This window comes from Lutra lutra, chromosome 14, assembly GCF_902655055.1.
Source record: "Lutra lutra chromosome 14, mLutLut1.2, whole genome shotgun sequence".
In the NCBI taxonomy this organism is placed as follows: domain Eukaryota; kingdom Metazoa; phylum Chordata; class Mammalia; order Carnivora; family Mustelidae; genus Lutra; species Lutra lutra.
The window spans coordinates 38,530,688-38,554,955 of record NC_062291.1 but is presented as its reverse complement, the minus strand read 5'-3'; the positions used below and the strand labels follow the sequence as shown (position 1 = coordinate 38,554,955).

The following is a 24,268-nucleotide window of genomic DNA, read 5'->3' as shown; positions in this document are numbered from 1 at the left end:
GAACTGACGGCAGAAGTCTATGCCAGGGCCATATTTCCAAGCTTGGGCTTTGTGCAGGTAGACAGTTTTGAGTTGAGACGTGGCTCTGTTGCTTACAAACTGTGCTGCACACACTGTCTTGTCCATTTATCTTTAGCTATTTTTCTTCTGTTGTACTTGTAAACTATAGTTAAAGGTTTTGGCATGCAAGAAGTAATTAAGAGTACTAGACAATCAATAATTGTAGATTTCATCATTGTCAACATCATTTCACCTGTAATTTAAAATAACAATAACATTGTATATGGTGTGTGAGTGACTCAATGTGTGTGTGTGTGTGTGTGTGTGTGTGTGTCTTTCTGGACTTCCTGTTTGTCTTGCTGATTTTTCTGTTGAGTTGTATACAATCCTACGCTTTTTAATTCTGTGGCTTCGCATGATGAAATTACCATTTACTGAGTACCTCCCATGTGCCTGCCTGTATTATCAAAATACTTATTCTTCTGGTATATAATCTCCAGGGTACCTTTTTAAAGTTGAAGTATAGTTAACATATATTAGTTTCAGGTGTACAACATAGTGATTTGACAATTAAATACATCATGAAATGCTCACCATGGTAACTGTAGTTACCATCTGCTGTCATACAAAGTTATTACACTGTACTTTTCATCCCTGTGACTTATTTATTTTATAACTAAAAGTTTGTACCTCTTAATCTCCTTCACCGGTTTCTCCAATCCCCCCACCAGCCTCCCCTCTGGCAATTACCGTTTGTTCTCTGTATTTATGAGTCTGTTTTTGTTTGTTTGCTTTGTATTTTACGTTCCGTGTGTAAGTGAAATTATATAATATTTGTCTTTCTGTCTGATTTATTTCACTTAGCATAATACTCTACATCCACCCATCTTGTCACAAATGGCAAGATTTCATTCTTTTTGATGGCTGAGTAATATTCTGTTGTATATATACGTGTGTGTGTGTGAGATATATATATATATATAGATATAGATATAGATATAAAACATATACAGAATTTTCTTTATCCATTCATCTATCGATGGCTACTTCAGTTGCTTCCATATCTTGACTCCTTGACTCCTGTAAATAATCCTGCAGTAAACATAGGGATATATGTATCTTTTCAAATTAGTGTCTTCATTTCCTTTGGGTAGATACCCAGAAATGGGATTACTGGATCATATGATATTTCTGTTTTTGAGGAAACTCCATACTGTTTTCCACAGTACCTGTACCATTTTATATTTCCATCAACAGCGTATGAGGGTTCCCTTTTTTCCACATCCTCACTAATGCTTGTTATTTCTTGTATTTTTTATTGTAATCATTCTGACAGTTGTGAGGTGATATCTCATCATGGTTTTGATTTATACTTCCCAGATGATCACTGATGTTGAGCATCTTTTCATGTGTGTGCTGGCCCACTATACGTCTTCTTTGGAAAAAAAATATCTAATTAGGTCCTCTGCTCATATTTAAGTCAGATTATTTGTTTTCTTGGGTGTTGAGTCAAATGAGTTCTTTATATGTTTTGAATATTAACCTCTTTCAGACATCATCTGCAAATATCTTCTTCCTTTCAGGAGGTTGGGTTTTTTTTTTTTTTTTTTTTTTTTTTTTTTTTTTTTTTTTGTTCTGTTGGTTTCCTTTGCTGTGTAAAAGCTTTCTAGTTTGAGATAGTCCCATTGTTTATTTTTGCTTTTGTTTCCCTTGTCTGGGGAGACATATCCAGAAAATATTGCTAAGACTGGTGTCTGAGAGATTATTGCCTGGGTTTTCTTCTAGGAGTTTTATGGTTTCAAGTTTCACATTTTGGTCTTTAATCAATTTTGAGCTTATTTTTGTGTATGGTATAAAAAAGTGGTCCAGTTTTATTCCTTTGTATGTAGCTGTCCAGTTTTCCTAGCACCGTTTATTGAAGAGACTGTCTTTTCCCTGTTGTATATTCTTCCTTTGTTGTAGATGAATTGACCATACATGCATGGAGTTTTTTCTGGGCTCTCTATTCTGTTCCATTGATCCCTGTGTCTGTTTTTCTGCTGGTATCATACTATTGTGATTACTGTAACTTTGGGTGTATCTTGAAGTCTGAGATTGTGATACCTCCCACTTTGCTCTTCCTTCTCAAGATTCTTTTGGCTATTGGTGTCTCCTGTGGTTCCATACAAATTTTAGAATTATTTGTTCTAGTTCTGTGAAAAACACTATTGGTGTTTTGATAGGAATTGCATTGAACCTGTAAATTGCTTTGGGTATGATGGGCATTTTAACCATATTAATTTTACCAGTCTATGGGCATGAAATATCTTTCCATTTATTTGTGTTGTCTTCAGTTCCTTTCATTAATATCTTACAGTTTTCAGAGTAGAGTTCTTTCACCTCCTTGGTTAAATATATTCCTAGATATTTTATTCCTTTTTTTTTTTTTTTAGATTTTATTTATTTATTTGATAGGCAGAGATCACAAGTAGGCAAAGAGGCAGGCAGAGAAAGAGAGGAGGAAGCAGGCTCCCTGCTAAGCAGAGAGCCCGATGCGGGGCTCCATCCCAGGACCCTGAGATCATGATCTGAGCTGAAGGCAGAGGCTTTAATCCACGGAGCCACCCAGGTGCCCCTATTTTATTCTTTTTGATACAATTGTAATTAGGTTTGTTTTCTTAATTTCTCTTTCTGCTATCTCATTAATAGTATATAGAAACACAACAGATGTCTGTATATTGATTTTGTGTCCTGCAACTTTACTGAATTCATTTATCAGTTCTAATAGATTTTTAATGAAGTCTTTAAGGTTTTCTATGTATAGTAGTATGTCATCTATAAATAATGGTGGTTTTACTTCCCCCTAACCAATTTGGATGCCTTTTATTTCCTTTTCTTGCCTGATTCTTATGGCTACGACTTCCAGTAGTATGTTAAATAAAAGTGGTGAGAGTAGACATCCTTGTCATCTTCCTGATCTTATGGGAAAAGCTTTCAGCTTTTCACTGTTGAGTGTCATGTTAGTTGTGGGTTTGTCATATATAGCCTTTATTATGATGAGTTATTTTTCTCTATACCTACTTTGTGGAAAGCTTTTATCATGAATGGATATTGAATTTTTTCAAATGCTCTTTCTGCATCTATTGAGATGGTCATACCATTTTTATTTTTTATTTTATATGTTTTTTAAAGATTTTATTTGTTTGACAGACAAATAAATAAATAAATAATAAATAAATAAAACTCTGCACAATAGGCAGAGAGGCAGGCAGAGAGAGAGGAGGAAGCAGGCTCCCTGCTGAGCAGAGAGCCTGATGCAGGGCTCCATCCCAGGACCCTGGGATCATGACCCAAGCTGCAGGCAGAGGCTTTAACCCACTGAGCCACCCAGGTGCCCCGATCATACCATTTTTGTCTTTCATTTTGTTCATGTGATGTATCATGTTGATTGATTTGTGGATATTGAACCATCCTTGGAATAAATCTCACTTGATCCTGGTAAATTATCCTTTTTGTATTTTTAAATATGGTTTGCTAATATTTTGTTGAAGACTTCTACATCTAGGTTCCTAAAATATTGGCATGTACTTTTCTTTTCTTTTCTTCTTCTTCTTTTTTTTAATAGTATCTTTGTTTGGTTTTTGTATCAGGGTAATGCTGACCTCATAGAATAAATCTGGAACTATTCCTTTCTTTTTTTTTTTTTTAGAATAATTAGAGAAGGATAGTTATTAATTCTTTCACTATTTATGGAATTTAACTTTGAAGCCACCTGGTCCTGGACTTTTGTTTATTGGGAGTTTTTTTTTTTTTTTTTTTTTTTTTTTTTTTTTTACAGATTGAATTTTGTTACTAGAAATCAGTCTTTTCTGATTTTTTTTAAATTACTTTTCAGTGTACTAGAATTCATTGTTTATGCACCACACCCAGTGCTCCATGGAATATGTGCCCTCCACAATACCAACCACCAGGCGGGCCAACTTCCCACCCCCCACCCCTTCAAAACCCTCAGAGTGTTTTTCAGAATCCATAGTCTCTCATGGTTTTTTTCTATTTCTTTCCTGTTTAGTCTTAGAAGACTATGTTTCTTGGGATTTATCCATTTCTCTTAGGTTATCCACTTTGTTGGTGTATAATTTTTCAGAGTAATGTCTTATAATTCTTTGTATTTCTGTGGTATTGGTTGTTCCTTCTCCTCTTCCTTTTTTTTGGTTAAAGTTTATTTATTTTTTAGTAATCTCTACACCCAACGGAGGTTTCAATCTCACAACCCCAAGGTCAAGCATCATATGCTCTTCTGACTGAGCCAGCTAAGCACACCTCTTCATTTTTTATTTTATTTATTTGCATTCTCTCTCCCCCTCTCTTTCTCTTTTTCAATGAGTCTGACTAAAGTTTATCAATTTTGAGAATCTTTTCAAAGAATGAGCTCTTATGTTTCATTGATCTTTTCTGTTTTTCTATTGTGTCTCTATTTCATTTATTTTTACTCTGATCTTTATTATTTTCTTCCTTCTACTAATTTGTTGTTGTTGTTGTTGTTGTTGTTGTTCTTTTTCTAGTTCCTTCAGGCATAAGGTTTGATTGTTTATTTGAGATTTTTCTTGTTTCTTGAGATAGGCCTGTATGAGTATATACTTCCTTCTTAGAACTGCTTTTGCTGCATCACAAAGATTTTGAACCTTTATGTCTTCAGGGTATGAGCCAAGAGATGAAGGTACTAAGAGTGGGTGGAGAGCTTCAGCTCTGGTAGAGTTGCAACAGAAGCCTCAGCCAATGCCATGTAGAGGTCTACAGCCACATGGTTCTTTAGGGTTGTCCCAAATGGAAACAGGGCAGCGAGTCTTTGTCCCCACATCTACTGGTTATTCGGGGCCATCCCTGGCAAGTGTATAATCTTCGATGAGATCTCTTCATGAGTCAGGAAAGAATAAATATCTCTCTGGGGCACTTGGGTGGCTCAGTCAGTGAAGCATCTGCCTTCAGCTCAGGTCATGATCCCAGGGTCATGGGATCGAGTCCCGCATCAGGCTCCTTGGTCAATGGGGAGTCTGCTTCTCCCTCTCCCTGCTGCTTCCCTTGCTTGTGCTCTTTCTCTGGCAAATAAATAAAATCTTAAAAAAACATAAAGAAAAAAGATCTCCAAAGAAGGGACCTGGGCTGTGCCTCATAATATCCACTACAGTTCATGTGTGTTATTCATTTAATATAGTCTCATATATGATATAGGAGTGTTTTATTAGGATTCTTATAGTCATTAGTACTCCACAATATGTGGAGTACCTGTGCCAGGTAATTCCAGCTTTCTAAACTAATACAGAGTACAGAAAATGAGAGTACCATCCATTTTAATTATTTGATGATATAATAGAGAAGTTTACTATTTCTTAATATTTAAAGGAACTCACTTGAATTCATCTGAATCTTTGTGGGGGCATAAATCATGGTTTTTGGAACACACATATTTTCTTCTTTACATCTCGGTCATAGTCATTTTCTGTTTTCCTGGAGTATCATTTTCTTTCAGAGGTTTTAAGTTTTAGGGAAAAATGATAAGAATACAGTATTATAAAGCAAAGAAGATGAATGATTTGTCAATTAGCCATGCCCTTTTCACCTCTCCCTTTTCTTGGTCTCCTTTATGGAATTTGAGTTGCTGTCTGTGCTTCTTTAGGATCTCTCTGGGTATAGCAGAAAGACCATTGTTTATGGCTTTTCCCTGGTTAGGAGGCTTCAGATGTCCTAAGGGTGTCAGCCCTCCCCTGTCAGGTGAGCCCTCAGCACTCATGGCTCTTTTCTTCAGGGAAAAACCACACTCCTTGGGCGGTCTCCATGTTCTGAATGCAGAGTATGTACCTTTAACTCTGCTCATTCTTTTTCTTTCTTTCTTTCTTTTTTTTTTTTTTTAAAGATTTTATTTATTTATTTGAAAGAGATCACAAGTAGGCAGAGAGGCAGGCAGAGAGAGAGGGGGAAGCAGGCTCCCCGCTGAACAGAGAGCCCAATGCAGGGCTCGATCCCAGGACCCTGAGACCATGACCCAAGCCGAAGACAGAGGCTTTAACCCACTGAGCCACCCAGGCGCCCCTCTGCTCTTTCTTTTTCAAAAGGCTGATTCATTTATTCAGCTCAGGTGGGTATTTACCAAGCACTCACCTTACACCAGGCTCTAATTCAAAGCCAAGAGCAAAGCAGACACCAGTTCCTCCCCTCAGCCCAATGTTATGGATAAGGAGTCAGAAAGTAAATCACTTAGGTAAAGAAGAAGCTAGTGCTTCCTCATGCCGTGGAGAAGTGAAGTGGGCGCAAAGAGTAAGAATTTGGAGGTGGGAGCGGCAGAAATGGATAACAGAAGAAGGCAGCCAGGTTGGAAGGAGACTAATGCCTGGAGAAGGAGGAGGCCGTCAGATCCGCAAGGAAATGGGGTGGTGTTGCTTTATAGGTCCTTGGAGGACTTGGACTTTGACTCTGCGTGAAATGGGGACCTTGGAGGATTTTGAGCAGAGGGGAGTCATGATCTATTATACTGTTTACCAGGTTCATTCTGGCTGCTGTGCTGAGAATCAGCCAGCGGGGTCCAGGGCAGAAAGCAGGGAGCTGAAAGGTCCATGCTTCAGATGACTATCTCTGCAGACAGTTTGGCTTGTTTTTCTCTCCCGTACATTGTTAATCTTCTAGCATCTCCCTGCTTTTTTATTGACAAAATGCTCAGATCTAGATCTACAGTTTACCTCTGGCAAGACTAGAGGACCTTGGGCTGCTGCATTCACTGTTTCCTACCCTTATTTCCATACAGCTCCATAACAAGGGAAGCTTTTATTCTGTTATATTTTTATGAGTCACTTTAAAATGTGGGAGGCTGCAGACAAATAATAGAGGACACAGCAGTATCACCTACAGTAAAAAGAAAGAAATCCAGTTCAAAGTTTGGGTCATTTGTATTCTATTTTTGTTTCCATAAATGAAAAAAAATATATGCAAATATATATGTATACATAAATATATATTTACATATATACTATATATGTAATATATGTACCATATATATGGTATATGTGCTATATATGTAATATATGTACCATATATACTACATATGTAATATGTTATATATTGTATATGATATATATATGTGCGTATATATGCACACACAGGATTTTTAGGCTGAAACTATTAGCGGCTAATATGACACTAAAACATCCTTCTGTGTCCTTACTGGTTTCAGTGCTGCTAGTCTTCTACCTCAAATTTCTAAGTGTGTCACTTTATCTCCCAGCAGTGTGTGCCGATGATGCTGGACTGAGACCAGCCATCAGGTTGGGCTGGATGCTTAGGATCAACAGTAGAGTTTATTATAAATATACCTCCCAGCCTCTGCCACTCATTCTGATTTAATAAGGCTTGAGAACTTTGAAAATATTTTGCACAAGCAATATATTTTCTGGGAGGTCCTGGGCTTTTGAAGACATTTTTTGTTTTTATTTTTATTGTTGAACAAGTGCTTGACAGGCATAAAAGTCTTGGGCCAAATTCTCCTTGTCTTAAGAGTCTGAGTGTTGTCCATTGTCATTTATATCTACTATCACATCATGTTGCCTCTGTGGCATTCATGGTGACCCTCTCCCCACCCTGACACTTTGTTTTTTAATTTATGTTAATACTTAAAATTTGAAGAAAAGACTCTCAACATGAGTTTCTAAGAGCTGGTCATTCATTTTGGCTCTTACTCTCCAGTCCTTTTTTCCTTTCTAGAAAGTTTTTTTTTGATTATGTCCTGCCCATTACTTAGGATCTACAGGTTGTTTGTACTTACTTTTGGAACATGTTTTATTCATAAGTTGGATTTCTGTGATCTCCCCACCATTTCCATTTTCTTAGATTTCATTCTTTTTTCTCCCTTTTCCTTCTGTTCTCTGTGTTCTGGGATTATTTCTCAGGTTTGTTCTCTGCAGCGTTCGGCTGCGTTAAGTGAACCTTTCATCAGTTGTGTTAGGACTGTGTTTCGGCTCCTGGGCCTTCAGTTCATCAACATCCCCTCTCATCTCTGCACTTTCTGATTTAATAAAAGTAATATAAATATCATTTGGCATAGAAAGCCAGCGTCTTCTGAGAAAATCTTCTGTTCATGAAGGTAAATCCTTTTTAGATGAGAAATTTCCCTTTTGAGCTATTATCCCTTTCTCCCTCTTGTGCAATGGGATTTTTTTTTTTTTTCCTCCCGCTCCTGGGCTTTGTGTTAGCCCTTCCTTGTCCCCTAATGCTTGAACAGGGCGAAATCTAACTGGGCCCAAAGTGGAGCCATAGAATGGAAAACTTCGCATCTGTCTCCTTTCCTTGATTCATTGCAGTGACTCCCCCAGCCTCTTCCCACTGCTTCCTGCCTCACCTACAGGGGCGGAATAAAGTCTCACCCATCAGCCAAGAGCTACCTGTCAACAGTTTAGCCCACCTTGAGCTTAGCACTGCACTTGGCATGTGGGGGCGCTCGACAAAATGCTTTCGGAAAATCTGTACAAGAAAATCCCCTTAGCAAAGGGTGTGATATTGAAACTCTCTCAAAACTGTGATCATCAGCATTTTGTCAGTAATTCTCTTACATGAGAGAATGGGCCAAGCATGCAAGCCCCATGAGTGACTCAGAATGTTTTTGACTCATGAATTTGATTTCAACAGAAATATATTTTACCCCAGGTTTTTAAAACACAACCATAATTTATATTTTCTCTAATCCCGGATGGTATCTTCCTTCCTGGTACCCGTCCCTCTTCTGCTGTCTAGAAATGCTGGCTCTCGGGTTTCCATTCAGCAGAGGTTGCCAATTTGGAAAGGACAGGCATTTATCTTCATGCTTAGTAAAAGTGGAAATATATATATTGTGGATCCTGAAGCTATGAGGTGTGAGATCTTACCAATTTGACTTTTTTTTTTTTTTGATTGGGAGAGAAATCGAGAACTTCTCTAGAAAATGGATCACACTGTGGCCTTTACTCTTCATTTTATCAGGTGAAGATAAAGTTTAAAAAAAAAAATCAAAGACATCAGGTTATCCGATTTGTTTGTAATCTGCTCTTAGCATAAAGGTTACCTGGCCCCATTCCCAGTGTTTTTCAGAGACAAAATCCTCTCAAAAGAGTAGGCAACTTAGAAACAGCGCTTTAAATCTGAGATGAGCAAAGGAGAAGCCTCGTTTAACGGGGCTTTCCCCACCGGACCTTCCTCTACCGTGGCTCAAAACAGGCCTCCTTTAATGAGAAAGTTTACCAGCAGGGATTAAACCAGTCAAGAATCAGAATGAAGGACTATGACCAAGGTAGGGGATGGTTTAATCGTCTGTAAGAACTTCAGATCCCTTCAACCCTGGCAGCTGTAGATCAAACGGCTGAGTGTGAACATTAAAACCACGCAGTGAGAATAATGTGTCTCTATTTCATTTCTCTTTCCAGGTTTGAGATTTTTAAGAGCTCTCAGACTGATACAGTTTTCAGAAATTTTGCAGTTTCTGAATATCCTTAAAACAAGGTAAGATGTCCTTATTCCCTTTTCTTTCCCCCCCTCGTTCTGGCCCCCCACACCAGTTTGTACATATCGGATGTTTTTGTTTTCATCACTGCAAACTGAGAGTTCTGTTAGTCTCAGAAAGAGTGATCTCACACAGAGGTCTGGAGAAGGCACAGAGTAGGGCTTGGGTTGCTCTCTTCTGCAGGGCTGGGGACTGTCCGGTGAACAGAGAAACAGCTGTGCATGTGGGGAAGGAGACTGTTTTGGGGGGCTGTGCAGGTTGCTTGGAAATAGGCCACAGCATCCTGGAGAGACGGTACCCAGTGGATGAGAGATCGAGCAACTCATTGATTGGGAAGTCCTTGCTCGCGGGTTCTAAATCACCCCTTTATTACATCACTAAATAAGAAATTGAACCTGAACGTAAAAGCAATGGAAGCAGTGCTCTTTGAGAGGCAATCACAAGCCTCATACGGCAAACAGAAAATCATTTCATTTCAAAGTACATTTTAGATGTTCACTTTATAGCCATGGTAGTCCCTGGGGCTCGCTCTGTGAATTGCCTTTTGGGGAATACCTAAAAACCTCCCACCGAATGTACCATGACTACTTCTGTTAACTGTGTTATGATCTGGAAAACACTACTGGACCAGGAGGAAAAAAATCCCCAGAGACCCCTTTCCAGATGACCTGCGGGTTTGCAGAGCTGGCCCGAAACCAGGCTGCCTTGATGAATAAACTAATAAAAGAGGTTAGACGTCCTCTAATGGAGAATAAGTATAGGCCATAAATTTCTCTTGTAGGAAATTACACTTTAAGAAGCTCACTGCTAATGTTCCATTTCCTCTGAGGTTGACGTGTTTGATAAATGATTAAAAACAGGACACTTCTGGATTGTGTGATTTATAATTAATACACCTGCATTTCGGGGGCCTTGGAGTCAGTGTTGTTTTCCCAGTCCCCGAGAGGCTGGGACTCAGCCTCCGGAACCTGTCACCGCCAACACATGTGACAGGCTTTTGGCCTCCATCTTTGGGGTTTGCATGTTTTACTTGTTTATTTTGTTTGTTTGTTTTGTTTTGCCTTTTTTCTTTTTTTTTTTTAAATTCCACACTGGTGTCTTCCCACCAACTCTTCATGCACATGTGGGGTAAATCCACTTCCTGTTATCCAAGGTAAAAAGCAAACGAGCGTCTACCGCAATAGAAGTCCTCTCTAGTGAGTCCCCACCGCCCTGCACTTACATTACCCTGGGGTGAGCGTTTATTGATGTTCCATTTAATAGTATATAGTATGCCTAAGATAGAGTGAATATTGTTACTTTTTGTATTTCTTCTGAGTGACAGTAACCTTTTTTGGTTCCTTCTCCTTTTTTATGGGTCTTGGGGGCAATGGGCTCTACTCCTGAAATTAGAAGTATGGATAAGCTAGTGACCCTCCATGTTTACCTGTGTCACAACTGCCCTGCTAAACTATGTTTTTTAGGGTAGAACCGGTGTGTACCTAGGGCCACGTGCAGGAAATGTATTTAAGAGACACTTGTTTTTTCTGGTGGGGAAGGCGCTATGTGGAGTTAACCACATTCTTGAACATGCTGTAATGCCCCTCGTTCCCTGGTTTGTGTGTACACCATAAATTCAGGGGCTTTTAATTCTCTGACACCAGTGTTTTAAGAATGTGCCGTGACTCCATGGAATAACGTGGACAGAAAACTGTGTTCTCGTTTTTCTTGCATTCCATATGGATTGTTTTTGGACTTGGGAAGACTGTAAGCCTCGGGAATAAAATATCTTTCCCTGGACTTTTGTGTAGAGACCCATCAATTTCCCATTCCTTGGAGAAACTTCCTCTCCTTTAGGTGCAGGAAATAGCACCAACATCCCGACCGCTAACCCCACAGTTAGGCTGTTTCATTCTCCCAGAGCACAGAGGAGAGCTGAAGCAGCCGGCTAGGGCAAGAGGGGACTGTAAGTTGGGGGGAAAGCGGTCTTAGGGAGGAGTCCCAGAGCGACAGGCTGCTGGGGGTCTGCTCTCCGGGGGTCCAAACAGCATTTCGCCAGCACCCTACTTCCCACTCAGTTCAACTCTTTCTATGGTAGAGGGGGTTTTGAGCATAACCCCACAACTTGGACTGTGTCCGTTCCTGTTGCGTGTGTGGGTGACTGAGTTAATTCAACAAGCCTGAATGGAGCGTCCATTCATACCAGCAGCCAGGCGGGGGCCAGGGTAGCATCCTGCTCTCAGAAAGTACAAGGGGAGGGAGAGCCAGCAAGACCTGTGGTGGGTTGGTGCTGGGACACAAGTATATCAGGGTGGGGGTGTGTGGCGGTGAGGTACAGAGGAGAGGAATGACATCAGGCTTGACATGAGTGTGGGGCGGTCAAGGCTCTTCTTAAGGAAAAGGGATTGTCTTAGGTGAGCTTCTGAGTGTTATCCAAGTAGGGCTGGGCTTGGGCAGGTGAGGGCCAGAAACCTCCAATCGCTGAAGTGACAGAAGCACACAGGTGACAGGAACGGTTCCTTGGGGCTCTTTGAGTAACCCCTCGCTCTTGGATACTGGGGAGCTTTGGGCCAGGAAAACAAAGATGACATTAGGAAGGCAGGCGAGGGCCAGGTCCCAGGCCCCCAAGGAAACTTGACTTAATTGTAAGGACTTAAAATAAAACTTAAAAAGTTCTTAATTGTAAGAAACGTGACTTAATTGTAGATGCTTTAGACCAACTCTGTGAGCCCATTCTCTCTTTGGATGCCTGGCTAATCTCAGCTTCTTCCCTCTGTGGACCCCTGAGCCCAGATCCTGAAGGCTCTGATGCTGAGAAGAGGAAGCCTTGGTTTTTATAGGGCTTTGGGCGCAGGGTTTATTTCCTGGTGACTCCTCTGTACTCTGCTGTGTTCACGGTGACCTTCCAGGAGCGTATGGGTGCAGCCCTGGAATCGCCTTTAGGGGGATTTTGTCTGGCTTTCTTGGGTGCCCTCCCCCACCGATCTGTGGCATTAGGTAGGGATAGAGACGTTGCAAATGTGATTTGAAATAATGGCTTGAAATTGCAGTTTCATTTTCTGTCCTTTGGCTGCCTTGCTTGGCAAAGAGCTGGAAGAAACAGAGCAAAGAAGTATATGGGGGGGAGAGAGAGAACTAAGTGGGCAGCAAAGGAAACCAGAGTGAACAGGATGACCGAGAAAACACAGATGAAAGCAACAAGTCACAGTGATGGGACAGCTTCAGGGCCATTCTTTAAACTGCCAGCTAATGGGGGGGGAGTAGTGGCTACCTGGCTCCATGTCTGGAAAATGATCTATTGAAGGGAACAGAGTTCCCTCCATGTCATTGCCCAAGTTTTTGTTTTTTTTTTTTTTTAAAGATTTTTTTTTTTTTTATTTGACAGAGAGAAATCACAAGTAAGCAGAGAGGCAGGCAGAGAGAGAGGAGGAAGCAGGCTCCCTGCTGAGCAGAGAGCCCAATGTGGGGCTCGAACCCAGGACCTGGGATCATGACCTGAGCCGAAGGCAGCGGCCTAACCCACTGAGCCACCCAGGCGCCCCTATTGCCCAAGTTTTTGGCGGTGCATCAGTGGCCCTGCACCCTGGCAAGCAGACTCACTGAGGAGAGGGCGTGTAATTATTCTGCACCAGAGCAAAATAAGGAGCTCAGTTTTAAAGGCTGTCATTCCACATCTCATTTGATGTGTATATGTTGATGATGAAAACATGGGTCATCCAACAATTTGTTTCAAATGACAATGGCCTTACTAATTATTAAAGTAGACCATGCTCGGGCCGCCTGGATGGCTCAGTCGGTTAAGCATCCAACTCTTGATTTCAGCTCAGATCATGATCTCAGGGTTGTGAGATTGAGCCCTGTGGGAATGACCCTGACCCCAGGCTCTACACTGGGTGGGGAGCCTGCTTGGGATCCCCCCCCTCCCCGACCCCTGTCCCTCCCCACCCTGTGCTCTCTGATAAGATATAGAAAAGCATAAAGGATAAAGTGTAACTTCCCCATCCCCACCTGTGGTTGAGACAAACATTACGAGCGTTCTCCCATGTTACTTTTATTTCCCTCAGACTATTCTATGATGCTTGTGCACCATCATTTACCTAACCCACACGTTTTGGGGGGGCATTTGGAGAACTAAAATCATGGTACTACAAATATGACCTTGGAAACGGCTCCAAGGTTAAGTTCTTTAAAAAGAGTGTTCATTATGGAGATGGGTTCATTATGGAGGGGTTGTCCAGGTGGAGGCCACACCGTGAAGGCTCCTGGGCTTCTCAGATTTAACTCGGACAGTGAGAGGGGACCACTGAAGGGTTTAAGTAGGACAGGAATGTGGTCAGATTTACGTTTTAGAAAGATCGACTAGTCCACCAATTGTATGATGGGTTTGAGGCATCTAAAACTGGAGACCATTAGACCAGTCAGGGCAGTTGTCCAGGCACGTGGTAGCAGGAAATGGCCCTGAGCAGTGCAGGTCGGGGTGGAGAGCAGGAAGAGGGGTGGAGAGGTATGTAAGGGGCAGAATGGACAGAACTTGATTTTGCTTATAGTTCAGCCCAGTCATCTCAGTGTGGTCTCATGAGTTGACTTTTCAGGGGTGGATACCTTGCATCTGTCCAGCAGAGGTAACAATAAAACAAAATAAAGCCACTGACACCTGGCTGTGCACTCAGCCACAAAGGAGGAAAATAGTGGACAAGCCGAGCAGGGACAGATTGCCCTGTTTTGTAGAAAGTGAATGACATTTTTCAGTGTTAACCAAAACATGTCTTCATAAATACAGTGAGGGCAAAGACGGTGACCGCTACCTCTGGGTTTATAGCTATGCTTTCAGAAAGAGACAGACTTTCTCTCTTCCAGCATGTGCGTGGTCCTGGAAAGATCTCCGATCTGCAGGAACAGAAAGATATCTGTGCCTGCCCTTGGAGCATTCACTGTATCCAGTCATGTAAATTTCTCTACTGACTATTGAGAACTCATGAGTTGGGGACCCAGAAATGATAACAGACAACATGAAAATGATTTTATTTTTTATTTTTTTAAAATTTAATTTAATTTTTTTCAGTGTTCCAAAATTCATTGTTTATGCACCACACCCAGTGCTCCATGCAGTACATACCCTCCTTAATACCCACCACCAGGCTCACCCAACGCACTACTTCCCTCCCCTCCAAAACCCTCAGTTTGTTTCTCAGAGTGCACAGTCTCTCATGGTTTGTCTCTCCCTCCGATTTTCCCCAACTCACTTCTCCTTTCGATGAGTTAGGTTCTCATGATAAGGTCCGAGTCCATTCCTTCCTCAAGGCAAGAGAAAGGGGCTTAAATGTGAATGGTTCCAATATTCTAACTATTCTAACCACTGGGAAGTTCGTGTTTGGCTCAGCCCCAGTGACCTTGGTCACAAACCTATGCCTATTTCCAGTGACCCTTTTGCCATACAGAACACACAAACTTAACCCTGCTACCCTCTCCTTCCTCCCAAGGAGTCCTGTGTTGACCTGGTAAGGTTCAAATTTCAGAGTATAGAGAAAGTCCACTAAGAATTAATCTTGCGTCCTTTTCACAGGGCTTTTAGGTGATTGGTTGTACAGTTTAATTTGGAAAGCAAATTCCTGATGCTAGCCATCTGTAATGATGTTAATGCCATAAAAATAATCAGATTTCAGTGTTGAATATGGACTCTTTCCGCGACAATGATGAACCGTTCTACGCACAGCAAGAATTCCCTGAAGCACTATTAATAGCATTACGACAATCATTTAGAAATTAATAATCATCGTATTTAGGTTGTTTTTCCAAAGCACCAAGAGGCTCGAAGCCTACAATAGTTTTAATATCTCAAGAGGGCTCTGCATGGTGATTGGTCAAGCGCTGCTTTGTTCGGGTTCCAAGGATCTGGGAGTGTGCCAGTGAACCAGCTTGGTATTTAATTATCCTTTCGGAAAATGAACAACATGGATTTTCCTTGATGTACAATAGGGTCACATCTGGATGAACCCACTGTAAGTCGGAAATACCCCAAGTCAAAGATGCACTTGTTACACCTGACGTCTGGAACATTGTAGCTTAGCCTAACCTACCTTAAATGTGCTCAGAGCACTTAAATTGGTCCATACCTGGGCCAAACCATCTAACTCAAACCCTCTTTCATAATCAACTGCTGACTATCTCACGTAACTTACTGAATATTGTACCAGAAGTGAAAACCAGTTGTTGTGTGTCGGTTGTGTGCTCCGGTGATCACGTGGCTGACTGGGGGCTGCAGCTCACTGCCACTGCCTGGGATCACAAGAGAAATCATGCTGCCTATCGCTAGTCTGGGAAAAGACCAAAATTCAAAACACAAAAATCTCGGGGCACCTGGGTGGCTCAGTGGGTTAAGCCGCTGCCTTTGGCTCAGGTCATGATCTCAGGGTCCTGGGATCGAGTCCCACATCAGGCTCTCTGCTCAGCAAGAAGCCTGCTTCCCTCTCTCTCTCTCTCTCTCTGCCTTCCTCTCCGTCTACTTGTGATCTCTCTCTGTCAAATAAATAAATAAAATCTTTAAAAAAAAATCGTAAAAAAAAAAAAAAAACCCACAAAAATCTCGTGTCTCTGAAGGCATGTGGCTTTCACACCGAGAATGGTATAAGTTGAATGCTTGTGAAGTCAGGGACCATATATACATGCTTCTCTGAGATGCCAGCTACCTGTTCCTCATCTGCTTCTCCCTCTCCCGTGTTAGCTCACACCTTGGAGGACTCACAAAGTAGAGGAGTGTGCCAGAGTTTGCCTTCCCACTGAGAAACTAGTTGATGTTCCAGCTGCAACAATGAATGGAGTTCACTGGCTATCAGTGTTTCTGCTTCTGATGGCTCGTTGGGTGGATGCCTTAGATCCATACATTTTATTTCTACTCTGACAGTCTCTGGGTGGGAGAGGTGGGGGCTTGTCCTTCGAGAGCGAGAATGCTCTGAAAGTCCAGTGAGTCAGCCTCTGGGGTTGACAGGCTGCTCTAGGGAACAGAAAGGCAAGAATTCTGGTATCTCTCTGCTCTCAGGAGAGGCTGAAATAGAAGATTTTAAACATTATTTTGGTGAGTTGGCGATTTCCATTCACAGCTTCAGAAACTACCTAGAGAAGGTTGCATGACCCATGGTAACATCTGGGAAGAGAGACAAAGGCCAGGATTTAGCAGATCTGTGCTTGCCCTTGTAAATGCCAGGTCCATCCAGAACCTGCAGAGCCATGGAACTAAGCATCCTGCTGAGCACAGTTGGTGGTGGTACAGGATCCACCCTCTTTTCTTGGGTAGAAATGGTCCCGGACCTACTTTACAGACCAGATCAATTGTTAGATTCTCCGAGAACAATTTGGATTTTACCCCTCCTGTTGTGAGCAGATGTCTTTAATTGTGAGGGACAGACTTTACTTTGAACCAGCCTTGATAATGACAGGGATTCAAGACAGAATTAGACATGTCTAGATCCAGAGGTTCAAAGTTTCCCATCAGGATTCTGCTTTTCTCTTTATCCCTTCCAGGTCACGTTCTCAGGCAGGCTTTCTCCAGGGCAGATGGCCTTCCAGAGCCCCAGACTTATACTTTTTTTGCACCTGAATCTCAGAAGGAGTCAGATTCTTTCTCTCCCACTCCATTCCTTAAAAATGCTTCCAATAAGCCCTACTTCATAACCATTTAGAGCCAAGAGTTCCTCCATCGGCCTGTGTGGTACAGGCCACCCAGGTAGGAGAAGTGGGAGCCTTTGAGTGACATCCGCCAAGGTCAGAGGCTGAGGACAGGGCTGTCCTTAAGGAAGGGATGTGGGAAACCCAAGAGCAATAGACACAGAATCCTGTGCGGCTTCTCCCAATTATTGCGTTGGGATTATATTATAGGGTTTGGGTCAGACAGGGCTGGTTCGAATATTAATCCCACCGCCTACCAACCGTGTCTTCTCCGGCAAGCTGCTTAAGTACCCCAAGCCTCAATTTCCTTATTTGGTTAGCAGGAACAGTGATAGTACCTGCATCGAAAGGTAGAATGGTAAAAATCTGAGCAGAATGAAGAACTCAACACGATGCCTAGCACATATAATAGGGACTCAATAAATATTGGCAATTTTTATAGGCAACTCTTATAATCTGGCAACTGTCAAGATGACTAAGAATGACGGAGTGGATATTTTTATTGTTTTTCTGTTTTTGAACCAGAAGGAAGTCATTCCACACATTTCAAAAGATCAGTATCAAACAAATTTTTAAAATATTTGGCTCTATTTTCCTGGAGTTGTCAGAACCAACTCTAGAAAAAACTAAGACCATGGGCTGCTCTGCTCAATTCTGTGAAGAAAAGACGATTGAAGAAAAAGGCAAGCTGGGCTCTAGCCTCGTCCCCTGTTCTGGAACTGATCATCTGACCTCCACTGAGGGACTCCTCCTTCAACCCCCGGGCTACCCTAGACCGCAGCCCCCTCCTGCCTTCCTCCACATAGTGACCCCAGGATAGATATAGTTACCAGAACTTTTCTTTTCCGTTCTTTTTTTGTGAAGTTCAAGAGTTTCATCAATATGTCTAAGAGAGTCTCTCTCTTCCTTGGGGCAGCTCTTTCTGAGCTTTTCCTATCCTGTGCATGGGGCACAGGGACAGACCAGGGAAGACTCTGATGGACACAAATCTATGACTCTGTAGGCCAGGGGCCAAGAGGACTTTGTAGTGCCCAAGAGGGTGCACTCTGGTCAGAGTGCCCTGGCTCACATTCCAACTCACTACTTCCTGTGTGGGTGACGTCACAGAGTCATCATGAACAGTAGAGGAGGGAATACACCGCAAGTACTTAGAATGGTGAGCAGTGTGAACCGTTGCTGTTTATTACTGTTACTATGTCCTTTAAACTCTTGGGATTTAAATCATTGGTTCCACATGAGAAAGGAGTAGGAGAGGGCAGAGAACAATCAGTCAAGAATGATGGGTAGAACCACCCAGGGGTGGCATTCCGCCACTACAGAGAGACTAAAATAGGTAGAAAATAGAGTTTGTTTCCACAAGATACAGCCAGGAACACAAGAGACAGGCAGCAATCTAAAACAACATTACAAAAGTTGTGTTCAGACAATGGGGTTGATTACCAGTGAGGGGCCAGAAGTAAGAGCCAGGAGAAGTCCCTTCGTATCCCAGGTGCAGGGACGACTTTTAACAAGGACGTGGGGATTGAATCAGGCTCTGAAGAAAGGGAAATGTTTGCAAAGATAGGAAGGAACATCTTGGATAGTAGAATAAACAGACGGAGGTCGCACGTTTGGCTGTGACGGAGGTTTCAAGAGTTGATATTGAGGAGGTGGAGGGTGAACCCAAAACTTCAGCAGGTGTTGAGGAGGGAAGGAGTTTGGAAACAACATTTTAATCAACAGGGAGCCTTTGGATAGGGAAGTGGCCTGCCAACAACACTGTTCAAGGAACTAGACCCCAGTGGGAGTGAACGGGGTGAAGCCAAGAGGGAAGAGTGCAGGGGGAGGGACCAGTTCACTCAGGATTTATGCATAAAGGCCCTACTATGTGCCAGGCCCTCACTGTACTCACGGATCCAGGCAGACAAGGCCTCTGCTTTCAGGGTGCTTAGACTTTAGTGAGTCCTAACTGATCCACTCAAGGACACTGATGGATGCTGACATTATTAGGCAGGAGGTTGTACAGGAACAGAATATTCATAGAGTCTCAGATTTTCACTGCATAGATGACATATTAATTACAAAGGGAAGTGGACTCCTTTTGGTAGCAAGATTTCACGTTCCCACCTTAATCAACTGACTGGACCTAGTGTAACTGAGTTGAGATTTTTCTGATGTGATGCCAACCCAGGCAGATATTCTTAACAGATGCATTTAAATGGGATCCACTCATGAGGGAACAATCAGACAAATCCAGAATATGGGAATTCTATAGGATAGCTGACCTGAGTGCACTGAAGATTAAATGTCCTGGGAAACCAACGAAATGGTTAGGGGGGCAGGTGAAAGGAGAAGAAAGCAGGGGTTGGTAAACTATATAGTCCAAGGGCTAATCCAGCCCATTGCCTGTTTTTGTAAATAAGGCTTTATTGGAATGCAGACACATCCTTCTCTTACTGACTTCTACGCTATAGCAGCAAAGTAGGATAGTTGCCACAGCGACTCTGTGACCAGCAAAGCCTAAAAGATTTACCGTCTGTCCCTTTATAGAAAAAGTTTCCTGACTCCTGGAATAAAGAAAGCAACATAATAATGAAATGCAATTTCTGAATCTCGACTGGTTCCTGTATCAGGATAAAAAAAATGAAAATATCACTAAACAATTTCAGGGCAACTGGAGAATTCTAAAGAAAGAGTGTATTTTATTTTATTTTTTTTAAAGATTTTATTTATTTATTTGACAGAGATCACCAGTAGGCAGAGAGGCAGGCAGAGAGAGAGAGAGAGAGAGAGAGAGAGGGAAGCAGGCTCCCTGCTGAGCAGAGAGCCCGATGCGGGGTTCGATCCCAGGACCCTGAGATCATGACCTGAGCCGAAGGCAGAGGTTTTAACCCACTGAGCCACCCAGGTGCCCCAGAAAGAGTGTATTTTAGATGACATTCCTGAATTCACATGAATTTTCTTGGGCATGACAACTGTAGAGTGTGTTGCATGGTGTCCTTCTTAGATGTTAAATGCTGAAGTATTTAAGGGTTATGTCATGATATCTACATTATATTTGTAAATGTTGACATTGTATTTGTAAATGATACAGCCAAAAAAAAAAAAAAAAGAATAGAAAAAGAGAAAAAAAAGAATACAAACAAAATGTCCAAAATATTAATTGCTCACTCTAGAAGAAGGGCATGTGTTTATTATACTGTTCTTTCCATATTTCTGTAGACATAAAAATTTTCAAAATAAAATTTAATTAAAGAAAAATTAAACCCATTTTCATGGCCCAGATGTCATTCTTCCATAGGCTGTGTCCCTACCTACCAATGCAGGATCTTCCAGGACCTTCCTTTATGATGGAGGAAACACTGGGGACTAGAGGTGGGCGGCCTGTCCTTTAAAGATTGCTGTCACTCTGGAAGGCAGCCCGGACATGGTCTTCTCTTGTAACTTGGGGATTTTGCTTGTTGTCTCTTTTGCACAGTAATTCCATCAAGCTGGTGAATCTGCTCTCCATATTTATCAGCACATGGCTAACAGCAGCGGGGTTCATCCATTTGGTAAGTATCCTTGACGAGGCTTCAGCTCTGGCTTTTCTGCAGTAAGTCCGTCCCTGCGTCATTTTTTGACTTAAACTTTTTCTCTCTGAAGGAAACTTCAGCCTCGCTGTAGGAGCAGGAGAAGCAACTGCGCCATTGTCTGGGTTTCCAACCCTTTTACCCTAAACTAGTTCCAAATGGTGAATGATGTTCGCTTCATTAACCTGAGTTTTTCAGTTCACTAGTTTGGTGGATTTTTCACCCTGTCTGCAGTAACCCAAGTAAGCCACAAGATGGCAGTGCGTCCTCAGCCAACACTTGAAAAGGTCTTCGCGACAAGGTTGGGCGTTTGACCCACATCTCTTAATAAACAACAAATTCAGATCCCTCAATTTCTCTCCGCTTCCCCCTTACAAAAAGCCACCTCTGATTCTTTTGCCTGATTACTTGTCAAGTTATTTTGTATCTCCAAAATGTTAATTCTTCTAAATTAATCACTCTTTGAAAGGCTTCCATTATTAAGTCAAGTTATTCGCACCTCCTCAAGGAAGACCTTTATTCCTGCTTTTAGGGACCACAGCTTTTGTTGGAAGCGTGTTTCGCACAAGCACAAACTATTTTTTTTTTTAAGATTTTATTTATTTATTTGACAGACAGAGATCACAAGTAGGCAGAGAGGCAGGCAGAGAGAGAGGAAGGGAAGCAGGCTCCCTGCTGAGCAGAGAGCCTGATCCCAGGACCCTGAGATCATGACCTGAGCTGAAGGCAGCGGCTTAACCCACTGAGCCACCCAGGCGCCCAAGCACAAACTATTAAAACTGGAAGGAGCCTTATCTCACTCTGAAGCTTTGAGTAAATGTGCCTTCCCTTTATTAAGCCTCTAGCTGTGTTAAGGGGAGGAAGGTGCCTTTAGTCACCTCCCATCATCGGGATTTATGTAATTATCGTGGGAGGCGGGCCTGGAATGGAAGCTGGGGCTCTCCTTCAGTCACTAGATCTGAGGGCTCCCCGCCCACCCTTTTATGCTGATGGAATTCTGGGCTGAAATCACTCTTAGTAGGTAATAACCTCATCACCGTATTTGTTCTTCGGTAGTCCCGTGAGGTGAGCTCACCATACATTTTGGGAAGTAGCTTCTGCTCCACCAGGAAAGCTCCATGAATATGGCATGTTGAGCTCAAGAAGTGATGTGTGAAAGAGGCTAGGTTTGTTTTGGAAACTTTCTGCCAAGGAAGAACCAGAGGCTTGGTGGATTGGGGTTGGGGGCTGGCTGCCCACACGGGCCATGCCGGTGGGTCATAGGCACTGCCCGTGTGGTGTACAGCAGGGCTGGGATCCTGGGAAGACCTGGAGATCCAGTCGCATCTCTCCCTCTCTCCTGAGAGTAGTAGCTTGAGTGTCTCTCCTGCCTCCCTCATAGCTTTGTTGGTGGATCAAATTGACGGAAAGGTAAGGTGTTATGTGAAGTTGCGTGCGCTGCACCCCTGGGGACAAAGGGCTCCCAATTCATGCACTCTCCCTTGAGCGTTAAGTATTGCCTCTGGCTGATTCGCCAACCGCAGAGTTGAGTTGTTGCTACAGAGATCAGAAACTGTATCCTGCACAAAGCTGAAAATATTTACTATCTGGTCCTTTACAGACAAAGCTTGCTGACCCTCAGTCTGAGGGGTTGCCCAAAAGCAAATTGTTCTCAAGGGCTCGACTTTCGTGCGCTCAGGGAAATTCTTGCTCTCTGCGGGGTAGAGCCATCCCTGACATTCTGCAAAGCTGGGAGAGCAGAGTCAGACTCCGAGAGATGCTGATGGGGGTTCAGATGTAAGGTCTGAATGAGTGAAGCCCACCAGGCATTGCCTTGGTCAAAATGATGAAAAGAGGAGGTCCTGGTGGGAGAGTCTCGAATTTCCTCGGGAGCGCATGAGCCAGGCCCTCGGAGACTGAACAGGAACTCACAGAGAAAGGTCAGGGCAGGGCTCTCTGGCTCTTTCCTTGAAGGTAATGCTGTAAAACGTGGCCAGGAGCAATGCCTTCAGACTCCGCTGGCTTCAGATCTTCAACAATGAGAAGAAAACCGGAGTAGGGATATTTTATCTCTGCTCTTTCCCCTTCTCTGCCCTATCAGCCTGAAAAACAGGTGTGTGTTACCACCCCACTTTCTCCGGGACCTGCGCAGAGGTTCCGAGTCATTGCTGCAGAGCTCACCCAGGGTCACAGACGCCTGGTGCTGAGGCCGCTAGAGGTTTTGGTTTCCTGGTATATCCTATGCACACAATGTCATCTTTTCTCTTCCCTGTCCCCTTGCTTTAGGTGGAGAATTCAGGGGACCCATGGGAGAATTTCCAGAACAACCAGGCTCTCACGTACTGGGAATGTGTCTACTTACTCATGGTCACCATGTCCACTGTTGGCTATGGGGACGTTTACGCAAAAACCACGCTCGGACGCCTTTTCATGGTCTTCTTCATCCTCGGGGGACTGGTAAAAACTCTTTATTACGATGTCGATTTTTATGGTCATTAATATTTTCTACTATCCGTTTCTTTAAAGCTTTGTATTTTAGATTCTGTGTTTCCGCATTACCAGCAAGTGATCGCCTTAGCGTTACCCCCGGGCTAAGTAAACCCAAACGCAATGGTGACTTTCCTGCGTGTTCCTTAGGTATGTTAGACTCGTTTCCCAGAGACCCAGGTGCCCTGCCCTTGCCAGGGTCAGCCTTTTCACCGGGAAGAAACCTAATGGTCTTCCAGAAAGGGATGCTCACTTATTAAGTGAGAGTGTCTGTCCCTTGGTAACGTAATTCAGCAGCTGATTCTCAGGGAGGACAGCTGCTGTCCCCGACCCAGTCCACGCTGTGGGCACTCTCTAGACAGTTTGCGGTTTCAAGAGCTCCCCCACACCCTTCATGATCCTCCCCTAACTTCCAACAAACACTGTGGCTGGGGCCTGCCCTGAAGAGTAGGGTCCCCGTGGAGGACAGGAAGCCTAGGGGTTTCCTGCAGGGGGATGTCCTTGTGTTACCCCAGTGTGGTTTCCTAAGCAGCCGACCAGCTCCACAATGCAGCGACCCGTGGGGTGTCCCCCCCCACACACACACACATCAAAGAGTTTCGCTCTTTGCTTTTCTGGCCTTTGCAGGTCATAACGGTCGGTTGTGATGTAATGTTCAAGGGGGATTTCTGGCAACATGTTGGTTGCTGTGTTTTGTCTTTCAAGGTAGTCCGTTTGGAAGTTGAGATTTTTGCCGCGTATGCGGAGATTAGAATCTTCCCTTGAACACGGCTTCCACGTGTGTACACCGCACATGCATTTATAGGATGCATATCCGGCTCTCTGCTCTGTATGCATACGGCACATATACATTTACAGAATGTATATGAATGTACATGTGCGTGTGTCCACTGACGCAAGCATTTCCTCCGGGCCAGGGCAGTCCCTGCAGGTCACCAGACCCACCGATCCAGCCACAAGCACAATGTTTGTTGGACAAAACATGGCAGATTTGTGTTTCTCCTTGCTATTCTGTCCTCCCATGTGATTTCCTATATTTACCTTTTGTGCTTTTGAATGATTTTTTTTTTTAAACGGAAAAAGTGTATGTATTATTTTAATCTTCTTTTGGTGT

General features: G+C 43.0%; 1 protein-coding gene across 29 annotated transcripts in view; it reads left to right on the top strand.

The window, feature by feature from the left end:
• Window positions 1-24,268, top strand: part of KCNMA1 (potassium calcium-activated channel subfamily M alpha 1) — a 729,891-nt gene that overhangs the window by 477,829 nt on the left and 227,794 nt on the right. For all 29 annotated transcript variants that reach the window (XM_047701854.1, XM_047701853.1, XM_047701852.1 and 26 more), the window contains exons 6-8: window positions 9,420-9,495; window positions 20,595-20,670; window positions 22,954-23,124. In XM_047701854.1, coding sequence (XP_047557810.1) covers window positions 9,420-9,495; window positions 20,595-20,670; window positions 22,954-23,124 — 323 coding nt within the window. The remainder of the gene's footprint in view (window positions 1-9,419; window positions 9,496-20,594; window positions 20,671-22,953; window positions 23,125-24,268) is intronic.